The sequence below is a fragment of the Oryctolagus cuniculus genome, chromosome 1 (genome assembly GCF_964237555.1).
Source record: "Oryctolagus cuniculus chromosome 1, mOryCun1.1, whole genome shotgun sequence".
Lineage (NCBI taxonomy): Eukaryota > Metazoa > Chordata > Mammalia > Lagomorpha > Leporidae > Oryctolagus > Oryctolagus cuniculus.
In genome coordinates this window covers 168,643,047-168,657,721 of record NC_091432.1, presented here as the reverse complement: position 1 = coordinate 168,657,721, position 14,675 = coordinate 168,643,047, and the positions used below count along the sequence as shown (strand labels likewise).

The 14,675-nt window shown below is 39.9% G+C and overlaps 1 protein-coding gene across 5 annotated transcripts in view; it reads left to right on the top strand.

The window, feature by feature from the left end:
• Positions 1-14,675, top strand: part of BRD10 (bromodomain containing 10) — a 117,827-nt gene that overhangs the window by 62,051 nt on the left and 41,101 nt on the right. For all 5 annotated transcript variants that reach the window (XM_070051782.1, XM_051845917.2, XM_051845904.2 and 2 more), the window contains one exon: positions 14,418-14,497. In XM_070051782.1, coding sequence (XP_069907883.1) covers positions 14,418-14,497 — 80 coding nt within the window. The remainder of the gene's footprint in view (positions 1-14,417; positions 14,498-14,675) is intronic.

Sequence of the window (14,675 nt, the reverse complement as noted above, 5' to 3'; positions counted from 1 at the left end):
TAATTGATGCTTCTTATGTATGAGAAGTGATTTTTTTTTCCCCACGCTAAGAGTTGTAAAATGTGTGAATATCGTTCTCAGGACTGAAGTTTGTAGCAAATAACTGCTTTTTAAAGATTTATTTATTTACTTCAAAGAAAGAGTGATTGATTGATATTCCATCTGCTGCTTCACTCCTGAAATGACCACAGTATCCATAGCTGGGCCAAGTTGAAGTCGGGAGCCAGAAACACCACCTGGGCTCCTGTGTGGGTGGCAACAACCCAAGTACTTCTACTGTCATGGGCTGCTTCCAAGGCATGTGAACAGGGAGCCGGATTGGAAACAGAGTAGCCAGAACTTAAACTGGCACTCCTATATGGGACTTGGGTGTCCCAAGCCGCAGATTAATCTGCTGTGTCACAATGCCCACCCCAGCAAATAACTTCTTTTTATTTTATTTTATTTTTTTATTTTTTTGACAGGCAGAGTGGACAGTAAGAGAGAGAGAGAGACAGAGAGAAAGATCTTCCTTTGCCGTTGGTTCACCCTCCAATGGCCGCCGCAGCCGGCGCGCTGCTGCCGGCGCACCGCGCTGATCCGATGGCAGGAGCCAGGTACTTCTCCTGGTCTCCCATGCGGGTGCAGGGCCCAAGCACTTGGGCCATCCTCCACTGCACTCCCTGGCCACAGCAGAGAGCTGGCCTGGAAGAGGGGCAACCGGGACAGAATCCGGCGCCGCAAGGCAGAGGATTAGCCTAGTGAGCCACGGCACCGGCCGCAAATAACTGCTTAAATCAAGGCTAATTATTTATGGGTCTCAATTTTTCTCCCATATCATATATTTTTAGCACTCCTTTAATTACATATTTTCATATACAAGAAAGAAGTTAAGTATGAGAAGAAAATTATAGGTGGCGGACCTGTGGCTCAGCATGTTAAAGCCATGAGCCTGCAGTCCCCACATTTTGTTCATATCCTAGTTGTTCCACTTCAATCCAGCTCCCTGCTGGTGTGCCTGGGAAAACAGTGGAGGATGGCCCAAGTGCTTGTGCCCCTGCTGCCAATGTGGAAACCCGGATGAAGCTCCTGGCTTCGGCCTGGGCTAGCCCTGGCTCTTGGGGCTATTTGGGGAGTGAACCAGCAGATGGAGGAGATCTCTCTGTTTCTTTCTCTCTCTAACTCTGCCTTTCAAATAAACAAGTAAATGTTAAAAAAAAAAAAAAAGGAGAAAATTATAGCCAGTAAGACATGAAGCCTATTTCTGTAAAATTTGTAAGTTTTTTTTCTTTCAATAAATTTGAATACCTGTATATGTGTCATCCTATAAAGTCTTCAGTGGTTGGGTGATCTGTTTTTAATTAGATGCTTTTTCTTTTCCTCTCTTCTAATCATATTATTTTACATTTATCAACAATAAAAGCAGATGATCAAATTTATATACTGACCTAATAAAAAGTTACTTGCTTAGGAAAAACAATTGTTTACTATTATAATTCATCATCATTTGTGAATTTCAGCTTTTTACTCTTTCCCTCAGTAGCAAGGGTAATTAAGATTCGACAAATGAAAAAGTCTTTTGTTTATCTCATACAGTTGGTACTTTACTTTTTAGTGACTTGAATCATTAAACACAATTAAATGTGTTTAAAAATATGTACATAATCACTGATACAGTAGTATAAAATTTACTATCCAAATTAGGCTTCATTTTTGGACTAAAAGTTTCACAATTTGCCATGTTTTACTCAGCTGATGAAAAGCTATGATTTTAAAAAAAAAAAAAAGATTTATTATTTGAAAGTCAGAGTTACAGAGAGAGGGAAAGAGAGATCTTACATCTGCTGGTTCACTCCTCTGATGGCCATAACAGCTAGGGCAGGGCTAGAATGAAGCCAGAAGCCAGGAGCTTCATCTGGGTCTCCCACGAGGGTGGCAGCCACCCAAGTATTTGAGCCATCTTTTGCTGCTTTCCCAGGCCTTTAGCAGGGAGCTGAATTGAAAGTGGAGCAGCTGGGACTTGGGACCTTGAATCAGGTGTTACAGGTGTTGACTTTACTCACTACACCAAAATGCCGGCCCCTCTTTTTTTTTTTTTTTTTTAATGTTTATTTGCATGCAAGGAAGTTAGAGAGCGAGAGAGATCTTCCAGCCACTGACTCACTCAAATGGCTGCAACAGCCAGGGCTGGGCCAGGCCAAAGCCAAGAGCCAGGAATTCTATCCCTGTCTCTCACATTAATGCAGGAACCCAGAGACTTTGGCCAGCTTCCAGCGCTTTCCCAGGTTCATTAGCCAAGAGCTGGATCAGGAATAGGGAATCCGGGACTCAAACTGGCACCCCTATGGGATGTTGACATTGCAGGCTGCCACTTAACCCACTGCACCACAACACCAGCCCCCAAAATGATATTTTCTGATTCTAAAATATGTATTTTGGGAAGTGAACCAATGGGAAGATGATCTCTGCTCATCTCTACCTCTCTGCCTCTGTCTCTGTTCTTTTTAATTTTTTAAGACAGTTCTCACTTAAAAAAAAAAAGATTTATGTATTTATTTCAAAGGTGAGGTGGGTAGGGGGAGTAGCTAGGGACCAGAGGGAAGATGGAGAGAGAGAGGGAGAGAGGTTGGTGGATCTGCTGGTTCACTCTCCAGATGGCTGCAACAGCCCGGATAGGGCCAAGCCAAAGCCACAAGCCTGGCTTTCCATCCAGGTCTCCCAAGTGTGTAACAGGGCCCCAAGCACTTGGAGCATCATCTGGCTGCTTTCTCCTGCTTTCCTAGGCATGTTAGCAGGGAGCTGGATCAGAAGTGAAACAAAAGGAACTTGAGCTGGCCCTCCGGCTTGGGATACTGACCTCTGCAGTGGTGGCTTAACCTGCTGTGCTACAACACTGGCTGCTGCCTTTCAAATAAATGAAAAATAATATTTTAAATAAGGCCGGCGCCGCGGCTCACTAGGCTAATCCTCCGCCTAGCGGCGCCGGCACACCGGGTTCTAGTCCCGGTCGGGGCGCCGGATTCTGTCCCGGTTGCCCCTCTTCCAGGCCAGCCCTCTGGTGTGGCCAGGGAGTGCAGTGGAGGATGGCCCAGGTGCTTGGGCCCTGCACCCCATGGGAGACCAGGAAAAGCACCTGGCTCCTGGCTCCTGCCATCGGATCAGCGCGGTGCGCCGGCCGCAGCGCGCCGGCCGCGGCGGCCATTGGAGGGTGAACCAACGGCAAAGGAAGACCTTTCTCTCTGTCTCTCTCACTGTCCACTCTGCCTGTCAAAAAAAATAAAAATAAATAAATAAAAAATAAATAAATAATATTTTAAATACATTACTTTTAATACCATGTCACCTAAAAGCTTTTATTAAGTGTTGATTTGTGTGTTCAAAGGCAATTATTATTTAGGTTGGTTTATAAATAAAATAGACAATTAGATAGCCCCTGTACAGGTTATACCAACAGAAGAATAAAAATATTGCTAAGAAATAGACCAAAAGAAATTTATACTGTAATATATAAAATGTTACATTTTTCAAATTAAAGTTTAGGATGTTTAGAGATCAGAGAGAAATGGAATAATAATGCACTTGTCTGCATGCTTTCTTTTTTTTTTTTTTTTTTTTTTTTTTTTTGACAGGCAGAGTGGACAGTGAGAGAGAGAGACAGAGAGAGAAAGGTCTTCCTTTGCCGTTGGATCACCCTCCAATGGCCGCCGCTGCAGCCGGCGCATCGCGCTGATCCGATGGCAGGAGCCAGGATCCAGGTGCTTTTCCTGGTCTCCCATGGGGTGCAGGGCCCAAGCACCTGGGCCATCCTCCACTGCACTCCCTGGCCATAGCAGAGAGCTGGCCTGGAAGAGGGGCAACCGGGACAGAATCCGGCGCCCCAACCGGGACTAGAACCCGGTGTGCCGGCGCCGCAAGGTGGAGGATTAGCCTATTGAGCCACGGCGCCGGCTCCTGTCTGCATGCTGTCTCATTTTACCTGCTGAGCAAGTTTTAGAAAGTCAGGCCCTCAATAACTAAAATGTTTGGATCTGGCAGATTTAGTCTGTCTTTCCCTTGTCTAACTGAGTAAGCCTAGGCCAATTCCATTTTCTCATCAGATGCTAAACCTTTACTGATATAGCTGTTATATAAAATGTTATAACAACAACAAAATATGTGTTTTACACCATTTTTAGTCCGTTTGTCTTTCTGAAGGTTTGCCCTATTCTTTAGTAGGTTTGAAACATTGGAGCCCTTTATAAATTGGGGTGTGCTTTAATCCAGGGTTTCCTTTCTAACACTTCAGAGTGAGTTCCATGGTTATAAATTTTGTTATAATGTTCTTATTTTGGCTCACATTGTACATTAGTCCAGGTTTTCTGTGCATTTTGTGAAGCTCATACCAGATTTGTTTTGAAATTTAGCAGTTTTCATCTTTTCAAAGGATATGGTGTTATATATAATGTTTATTAAGTAATTTCCCCAGTAGGGCTTCAGACACCTCTGTAATCAAACATAGTTTCTGCCAAAAATTTATGGATAATAAGAATAAATGAAGAATGTAACAAACCTCATAACAGTTCAAGACAGATTTTGTTTCCATGTATATTATTATTATTATTTTACTTGAAAGACAGAGTTACAGAGAGAAAGAGAGACAGAGAGAGAGGTCTTCCATCCCAGATGGCCGCAACGGCTGGAGCTGCGCTGATCCGAAGCCAGGAGCCAGGAGCTTCCTTCGGGTCTCCCACATGGGTGCAGGGGCCCAAGGACTTGGACCTTCTTCTGCTATACCAGGCCATAGCAGAGAGCTGGATTTGAAGAGGAGCAGCTGGGACTGGAACCAGCGCCCATATGGATGCTGGCACTTCAGACCAGGGCATTAACCCACTGCGCCGCAGCACCAGCCCCATATATTATTTTTAAGACCTTAGTTTTCAGAAACTTTTGAACTTTTGGATTGTGTAAGTGATTCTGAGCCTGTATATTAAGTCTCTGGAAAGTCTTGAAGAGAAGAAAACTGTTTAATTTCGTCTTAATATTTTTTTCAAATATGTTTTAATAGAACTTTTTTTCCAGATGAACGTTCCCGATAGCCCATGGAATTAATTGTGTCGTCCATGACTGATTGATGGATTTTCACTAAATACTCCCATTTGGTTGATCTGTTCCATTTTATATTAAGGACTTTGGACTTTAACCCTAGTGGTATCTCTAAATTTAGTAAACTTCTTACTATGATGGAAGATAGGTTTTATCTGAAGGCACAAAAATTGGTTGAAAATTACTTGATCATTTTAGTGCTCTATGAGGCAGTTTTGTAACTTTCAAGCATTTTTATGCTTTTTAAAATTGGATTTTTTTTCCTGCTTTTTACATTTGTAATTCAGTTTTAGTCATATTGGCTTGTTCCTTAACATTGAAAACACTATGGAAGAAATAGATAATGTTGGAAATAATATAATGCCCATTACTTCATGCTCTATCTTAAATATTTTATTAAATGCATAGAATAAGAAAAATATAACCTGGTAATTAGAAATTTTCCACTGGTGACATATTTTCAAAAATTAAAAATTGCAGAAGACTTTGTCATTTAAGCAGAGTGAGCAAAATTGAGATTGGATTAGAAATAATTTCCTAAAGGGGAAAAACCCAAAGCACAAAAAGTTTACTTTTTTTGATTGGCTTTGTTTCTCTCAAAGCAATGAATTTTATTTATAGAACACAGAGACAACAAAAATAAGCTCTTTTTTCATCACCTAGTAAATGTTCATTTTATCACTTCCCTAAGAAAGTCTCCAATTATCTTTCTGATTAAATATTTCTCTGTTGTGTATGCTTATAGCACCAGGCATTTCTCCTTCTTGATATTCGCTATCATGACTTTGTATACCTGTATGTATTTCTAAGTTTGAATTATTGTATCCCTTCTATTCTCTAACATTCTTGGACAAAAGGATTATGTCTGGTTTTGCATCTGTAGCACCTAGCACAAGGGATGACAATTGTGTAGGGATCTGTTGAATTAAAAAATGAACACATATAATATGGTTTACCCAGTTATCTAAGATTAACCCTTAACAGGCATCTTTTATATATTTTTCAAGGCATACATGTTTTTGAATAGATTGTATAATATGTACTATTTTACAATTATTTCCTTCCATATGACAGTATACCATGAACATCTGTGTGCAGTAAAAGGACTATGCAGCCTCATTTTAAATAACTGCATAGGCTTCTGTTGTGTGTATTTTGTAATTCATTGAGCTGTACTTCTTATTGGAGATTTTGTTGTTTTCAGTAATATACTGTTACAGATTGTGTACAACAGGTAGAATTGGCAAAAGTGAATTAGAATGGGCAAGCATTGTAGCACAGTGAGTTAACTAGCCTCTTGGGTTGCCAACATCCTGTTGGATTGAGTCCTACCTCTCTCTCTGCTACCAGTAAGGCTTCCTGCTAATGCATGTGGGAGATAGCACAAGATGCTCAAGTACTGAGTTCCTGGCTCCTGGCTTCAAGCTGGCCCAGCTTCTACTGTTGTGGACATTTGAATAGTGAACCAGTATACAAAAGAGGGCTAACTCTCACTCATTTACTCTCTCTCTCTGTTACTCTGCCTTTCAAATAAATAAAAATGAATACATAAACATTTTAATCCATTAAAAATGAATTTTAGAATTTTAAAATTTTAGAAATTTAAAAATAAGGGGACTTTTAGCAGTTAATACTCCTTTGTCCCACATCTGAGTACATGGGGTTGATTTCCAGCTATGGTTCTGATTCCAGATTCCTGTTAATGCACACCCTGAGAGACCTCAGTGATGGCTTAAGTAGTTGGGTTCCTGCCACTCACATGGGAGACATGAATTGAGTTTCTAGCTCCCTGTTTTGGTCTTGCCCAATCCTGGCTGTTGCAAGTATCTGGGGGAGTGAACACAAAATGGGAGCTCTCCCTGCCCTCCCCTCTTACCCCATCTCTTTCTCTCTCTCCCTCCCTCCCTCCCTCCCTCCCTCCCTCTGTCTCTGTCCCTCCCCATCTCCCTCCCTCCCAAATTTTAAAAATTTGAAAATCTTTAAAAAGTAGACTTCTTATAAAACATGAAAGATTATTAAGTTACATTAACAACTATAAAAAGCTTACAGTGTTTTAAGTTATATTTTTATTTACAAACATTTTCATTTATTTGAAAGGCAGAGAGAGAAACAGAGACTAACAGACATCTTCATCTGTCGGTTCACTCCCCCAACTACCAACAACAACTGGGGCTGGGCCAGACCAAAGCCAAGAGCCAAGAACCCAGTCCAGATCTCCAGGCAGGGATCTTGACTACTTGATCAATCACTTTTTACGTTCCAGGATGCACATTAGCAGGAAGCTAAAATCTAAAGGAGAGTTGGTGCTCAAACATAGCTACACCAATAGGGAATGTGGCCATCCAAAGCAGCATCTTTACTGCTCTGCCAAACACCTGCTCCTTCAGTTACCATTTTCAACTTAAATGATACTTTGTAGGGTTTATCCTCTCAAATAGTCTTTATTTTCAACCAAATTTTCTCTCTAAACTGATTAAAATAGGTAATAATACTGGTTTTATTCTCTTATAATTGAAGAAAGCAAGGTTCAAAAATTGTAAAAAACCTCAATTTAATAATTGTTAAATATAGGTATAAACACAGCATAGTAAAAGATAAAGTAGAAAGAAAACCAGTGTGTGCTGTGGTGATCTAGACGGGTTTCGTAGGGGAAAAAGGACTTTGAAGAATAATGGAGATTTTAAGATGAAAGAATAGTCACTCTGGCCTCAGAATCAGCCCTTAAGGCATTTGGATCTGGCTAAAAAGCCCATGAGAGTTTGTCAGGCATGGAAAGCCAAGACACTGTGGCAAAAATTGAACTAAATGAAATATCTCTGTGAGTGAGATCTCAGTGAAAAGAACAGGCCATCAAAGAAGGAGGTACCTTTTTCTCTGAAGGGAGGAGAGAACTTCCACTTTGATTATGGCCTCGTATAAATAAGGTCAGAGTTTGTGAACTCAAGAGGCTTCCAGAGCCTCAGAAGCTCATGCCAAGAGCCTCAGGTGATTACTGATGTCATAAAAGAGAGTGTCAATTGTTAAGTCAACAACAGGAGTCACTGTGCACTTGCTCACCATGTAGGACCTCTGTCCTTAATGTGTTGTACTATGAGAATTAACAGTAAAAACAGTCTTCAAACAGTACTTTATACTTTGTGTGTCTGTGTGGGTGCAAACTGTTGAAATCTTTACTTAGTATATACTAAGTTGATCTTCTGTATATAAAGATGATTAAAAATGAATCTTAATGAAGAATGGGATGGGAGAGAGAGTAAGAGATAGAATGGTTTGTGGTGGGAGGGTGCTTATGGGAGGGAAAAACCGCTATAATCCGAAAGTACTTTTGAAATTTATATTAATAAATAGAAGTTTTCTAAAACAGTAATCTATAATCAAATGAGATGTCAATGAAAAAAGTGTAGTTTGAGGCTGGCGTTTTGGCTCAGTGCATTAAGTGGCTGCCCACAATGCAGGCACCCTATAGGAACACCAGTTGGAGTCCCAGCTGCTCCATGTCCAATCCAGCACCCTGCTGATGTGCCAGGGAAAGCAGGAGAGGATGGCCAAAGTGCTTGGAGCCCTGCCACCCGTGTAGGAGACCTGAATGAAGTTCCTGGGTTCATCCTGGCTCGACCCCAGTGGTTTATGCCATTCAGGGAGTAAACCAGCAGATGGAACATTGTGGGGAGCAACTCGGACTATACTGTTACTGGAATTAAGACTTATTCTATGCATCTGCTCTCCCACAATATGGCGCTGGGAGAGGAGCAACAGCTTCTACCCAGCTGCCTCTCACCAACTTGACAAGCTGCAGGAGCTGCTCCTGATTGGAGGAGAGCAGCGTACTCGGCGTGTGGGTAGCAGAGTTGGGATTGGTGGAAGAGGACTATAAAGGAGGAGAGAGACAACATGCACCAGGAACATCTATCTGAAGGAACACCTGTGCAGCCCCCAAGAGAGCCGGCCGGCGGTGTGCCGCTCCCCCGCGGAAGTGGGGAATGTGGCAGGGGGAACCGCCCTTCCACGGAGGTGGAAGGGACGGTAGCCAACCCGGGAAGAACCAGCAGCAAACCCAGGAAGGGCCGAGCAGACGAAAGAACAGCGCAGGGTCCTGTGTCGTTCCTCCACGAAGACAGGGAGCGACAGAACATGTCTGTCTCTCCTCACTTTGTAACTCTACCTTTCAAATAAATCTTTAAAAAAAAAAGTATTGCAATTATAAATTTTGAAAAGGTTTTAGAAAGCTGCTTTTTAAAACAGTTTTCATATTTCAAATGCCAAATTATTTTTCATCCTTTTTTGAAAAAAAAAAAATGTTTACTTAGTCTACTTCAAAGGCAAAGAGAGAAATCCATCCACTGGTTCACTCCCCAAGTGACCGTAACAGCCAGCTAGGTCAGGCCAAAGCCAGGTTCCCTCCATCTGGGTCTCCCCTTTGAATGGTTTGAGTCCCAGTTGCTCTGTTTCCAGTCCAACTCCCTGCTAACATGCCTGGGAAAGCGAAAGATGATGGTCTGAGTACTTGGGCCCTAGTCACCCATTCAGTAGACCAGGATAGAGTTACTTGCCCCTGGCTTCAGACCAGTTCAGACCTATCTGTTGCAGCCATGGGGTGAGGGGTAAAGGGTAGAAGGGAAGTTGAACCAGCAGATGAAAGATGCCTCTGCCCATCTTTCTCTCCATGTTACCCTGCCTTTCAGATAAATAAATAAATCTTAAATTACCAGGACTTACATGATAGGGGAAAAAAATTAGGAAGAAGAAATTTAAATCCAGATGAGAAATGATTATGTGACTTTTCTCTCACATTAAACAGAAGACAATTCATTTTGAGAGATTTTGCAGTAAGTACCAGAATGCGGTAACTGATTTAATGTTCTAAGTTGAAGGGGGGAAATGGTTGTTCAGTAGTTATTGAACTATGTGATAGGGTTAAATAATTGTATGATGAGACATTTTCTAAAAGGCAAGGAGAATAGAAGGAAAATGAACCATATTAAGGTCAAGTCATTTGCTGAAACATAAAACATTACAGAAACTACCATAGAATGTAAATGTTAGCTCAGAATATGCACATTCAGTAAATTAAAGTCTAACTTAGGCTGCAGGGCTATGACTTCACATCCTAGGCACTTCTCAGATTCACTGTTTATACAAATACGCTTCCATTTCTGCTTTTTTTTTTTTTTTTTAAAGATTTCTTTATTTGGAAGGCAGAGACATAGAGGGGAGAGAGAGAGAGAGAGAGAGAGAGAGAGAGAGAGAGAGAGAGAGAGAGAGAGAGAGAGATCTTCCATCCACTGTTTCATTCCCCAAATGGCTACAACGGCTGGGGCTGAGCCAGGGCCAGGTGGAAGCCAGGAGCTTCTTCTGGCTCTCCCACGTGGGAACAGGGTCCCAAGTACTTGGGCCATCTTCTGCTGCTTTCCCAGGCACATTATCAGGGAGCTGGATCGCAAGTGGCACTGCGATCTGTCACTGCCTCTATTAGGTCATGTTGTAAAACTCTGGCAAACTGTGTGAAATATTTAAAGTCATTGTCAGTATATTCCTCACTATAAATGATCTCTTACCATGTGTCTAGCAGTAGACTAACCTCAGCATGTTGTAACTCAGTTTATTTCCAGAACTCAGTCTTAAAACTACACACACACTATGTCCAGTTACTATAGTGTTGGAGCATCCTAGTAACATGATGAACTGAATGAAATACCCAGTAAACAGCCAAGCTTCTTAATCCATTCAAATAGGGTAGCTATTCGAGATAACTGAAAATTTCGTACCGAATTTGGTGCCTATGTGCTGACAATATGAAATTCATAAGAGTAACCCCGATGTGCTTATAAATGACTATAAAATAGAATGATTTTAAAAGCTTATTAGAGCAGTGCTGAGTGGGAGGGGGTTAAGGAAGAATTTCATTTCTTTCAAATTGCTGTTATAAAGCCTTCACAGACTGGCATTAACAAGATCATTAAATCTTTTCTTGCGGACTTATAGAAAAGGATGAAGGTGGTATATAGAGGAAAGACATCCTGGCATTCAGATTCATGTGTCCCCTTGAGAAATATTTATGGCACTCAGTTTAGAAATCAGTTACTAACTGTATTATAGAGTTATGAAGAATTGAATCACTTCTCTATAAATATCGCTTATTTAAGCAACCCAACCACTTACCTATATTTGTAGACATTTAGTACTGTTGTAGACAGTGTAAGAGAAGCAAATAGCAGTGATGAGAACAAATAAATGTTATTTTAATTTGAAAGCAAATAAAAGTTTATGCTTATTAAAACAAGATGATAGAATCAATGTGAACCTCAGTAACTCAATTGTAGTGATTCATAGTATACATACATTTTGTGTCAAAAGGTGGAAATAATCTGAATTACAGTTCTGTGATATGATTAAAAAGACACACAGAAAGTAATACAATTATATTATAAGCTGGAATTGTGTCAATCTGATTGAATGAAAGGTTGCAATCAAATTGACATCACTCAAGCAGAAAGATCATATCTGTTCAGGAAAATGTTTGGAAAGGTACATTGGGATTATATACTACAAAGTTATTGCATTAACCCAGTTTCTCCTTTTGGAAAAACAAAGGTTTGTAAGATGATTTTACCTACAAATGATTGTGAACTAAAATTAACTTAGAAGTATGTCCAGTTAATTTTTTATGTCCCTCCATAGATTGTAAGCTTCTGGAGAAAAGATTCCTTGTTGTCACTTGAATTATTTTTTTTAACTTTTATTTAATGAATATAAATTTCCAGAGTATAGCTTATGGATTACAATGGCTTTTCCCCCCATAACTTCCCTCCCACTCTCACCCCTCCCATCTCCTGCTCCCTCTCCCATTCCATTCACATCAAGATTCATTTTCAATTATCTTTATATACAGAAGATTAATTTAGTATATATTAAGTAAAGCTTTCAACAGTTTGCACCCACACAGAACATAAAGTGTAAAGTACTGTTTGAGTACTAGTTATAGCATTAAATCACAATGTACAACACATTAAGGACAGAGATCCTACATGAGGAGTAAGTGCACAGTGACTCCTGTTGTTGACTTAACAAATTGACACTCTTGTTTATGGCGTCAGTAATCACCCTGGGCTCTTGTCATGGGTTGCCAAGGCTAAGGAAGCCTTTTGAGTTTGCCAACTCTGATCTTATTTAGACAAGGTCATAGTCAAAATGGAAGTTCTCTCCTCCCTTCAGAGAAAGGTACCTCCTTCTTTGATGGCCTGTTCTTTCCACTGGGATCTCACTCACAGAGATCTTTCATTTAGGTGTTGGGGTTTTTTTTGTTTGTTTTTGTTTTTGTTTTTTTGGCCAGAGTATCTTGGCTTTCCATGCCTAAAATAGTCTCATGGGCTCTTCAGTCATATCCGAATGTCTTAAGGGCCGATTCTAAGGCCACAGTGCTGTTTAGGACATCTGCCATTCTATGAGTCTGCTGTGTATCCTGCTTCCCATGTTGGATCATTCTCTCCCTTTTTTTATTCTATCAGTTAGTATTTTCAGACACTAGTCCTGTTTATGTGATCCCTTTGACTCTTCGTCCTTTCATTATGATCAATTGTGAACAGAAATTGATCACTTGGACTAGTGAGATGGCATTGGTACATGCCACCTTGATGGGATTGAATTGGAATCCCCTGGCACGTTTCTAACTCTACCATTTGGGGCAGTCCGATTGAGCCTGTCCCAGATTGTACATCTCCTTCCTCTCTTATTCCCACTCTTATATTTAACAGGGATCACTTTTCAGTTAAATTTCAACACTTAAGAATAATTGTGTATTAATTACAGAGTTCAACCAATGGTATTAAGTAGAAAAAAAATATTAAAAGGGATAAAGTATTAAGTTGTTTATCAACAGTCAGGACAAGGGCTGATCAAGTCACTGTTTCTCATAGTGTCCATTTCATTTTAACAGGTTTCCTTTTTGGTGCTCGGTTGGTTGTCACCGATCAGGGAGAACATATGATATTTGTCCCTTTGGGACTGGCTTAGTTCACTCAGCATGATGTTTTCCAGATTCCTCCATTTTGTTGCAAATGACCAGATTTCATTGTTTTTTACTGTTGTGTAGTATTCTATGGAGTACATGTCCAATAACTTCTTTATCCAGTCCACTCTTGATGGGCATTTGAGTTGGTTCCAGGTCTTAGCTATTGTGAATTGAGCTGCAATAATCATTGAGGTGCAGACAGCTCTTTTATTTGCCAATTTCATTTCCTTTGGGTAAATTCCAAGGAGTGGGATGGCTGGGTTGTATGGTAGGGTTATCTTCAGGTTTCTGAGGAATCTCCAGACTGACTTCCATAGTGGCTTTACCAGTTTGCATTCCCACCAACAGTGGGTTAGTGTCCTTTTTCCCCACATCCTCGCCAGCATCTGTTGTTGGTAGATTTCTGTATGTGAGCCATTCTGACTGCGGTGAGGTGAGACCTCATTGTGGTTTTGATTTGCATTTCCCTGATTGCTATGTCACTGGAATTAATACAGTGTTCTATATCTAGTATTTGTCAGCTAATTAACAGCAATCAATTTGTTAATTGATTTTGCAAATTACAAATGGAGAAAGAACACTTACTTTAACGTGTTAGTAAAAACAAGTTTTATACAGGTTTGTATCTTTTTTGTCAGGTTAAATACAGGCAATATAGACACTTCAGTGTATGCTATGAATGTATATAAGAATATGAGTTTTACAGGCAATATAGACACTTCAGTGTATGCTATGAATGTATATAAGAATATGAGTTTTTTTTTCCCCTAGTGATTTCTGATTGCACAAATTGCTAAGTACACTTTAAAGGGAGATGTTTACCTTCTTTTAAAACTTTGGATACTGAATACTGCCAAGGGCAGTCCATTAGGTGAGTGCAGAGCTAAAGGAAGAGTTTACTTCCTAAACTACTATGGGAATTTTCACATCAGGTTGGCTAGACTATAATCTTCAAATATATTTATTATCCTGCTGTGTAAAGTCATTGTTTTTTTCCCTGTCTCATTTTAAATTGTGAATAAAGATTGTAACTGAGCAGTAGCAGTGTCATTTTAAAAAAAATTTTTTTGCTTAATCTTCACTACAGTAAGTTCTAAAAGTATACAGTGCATTGGCGGTTGTAATAGTTTGGTTCTTGCATAAATGGAAGAGCATTTGTTAATGTCTGTTACAGTTAGTTATAGTTTAATGTTTGCTTTTACTGGGGCTTGTTTTGATTCATCATTTTTATTTGACTCACTCACGGCCATCTGTTATAATTTAACTTTCAAGGCTGTATGTAATTTGGTTTCTGCTAATGAAGTGCTACAAACAGCATTATAAAGCTTTTCTCTTTTAATCTTGAAAGGAAAAAAATCCATATCTAAAAAAGCAATCACAAAGAAGAGGAAAACTGTCACAAAGTCACCTACTGTACCAGAATTTCAGGTAAATGTTTTAATTTTATCTTGGATTTTTTTAGTTTAATGCTTTTTTAGTATTTATATCATTCCTTCAGAGACAGGCTAAATTCCAAGAAATTGTAGCACACATATGAAATGTTACTGATGGTGTCTTTCCCTGCAAATAAAAATGTAGCTAAGATTTTATCTATTAATATTTCAGT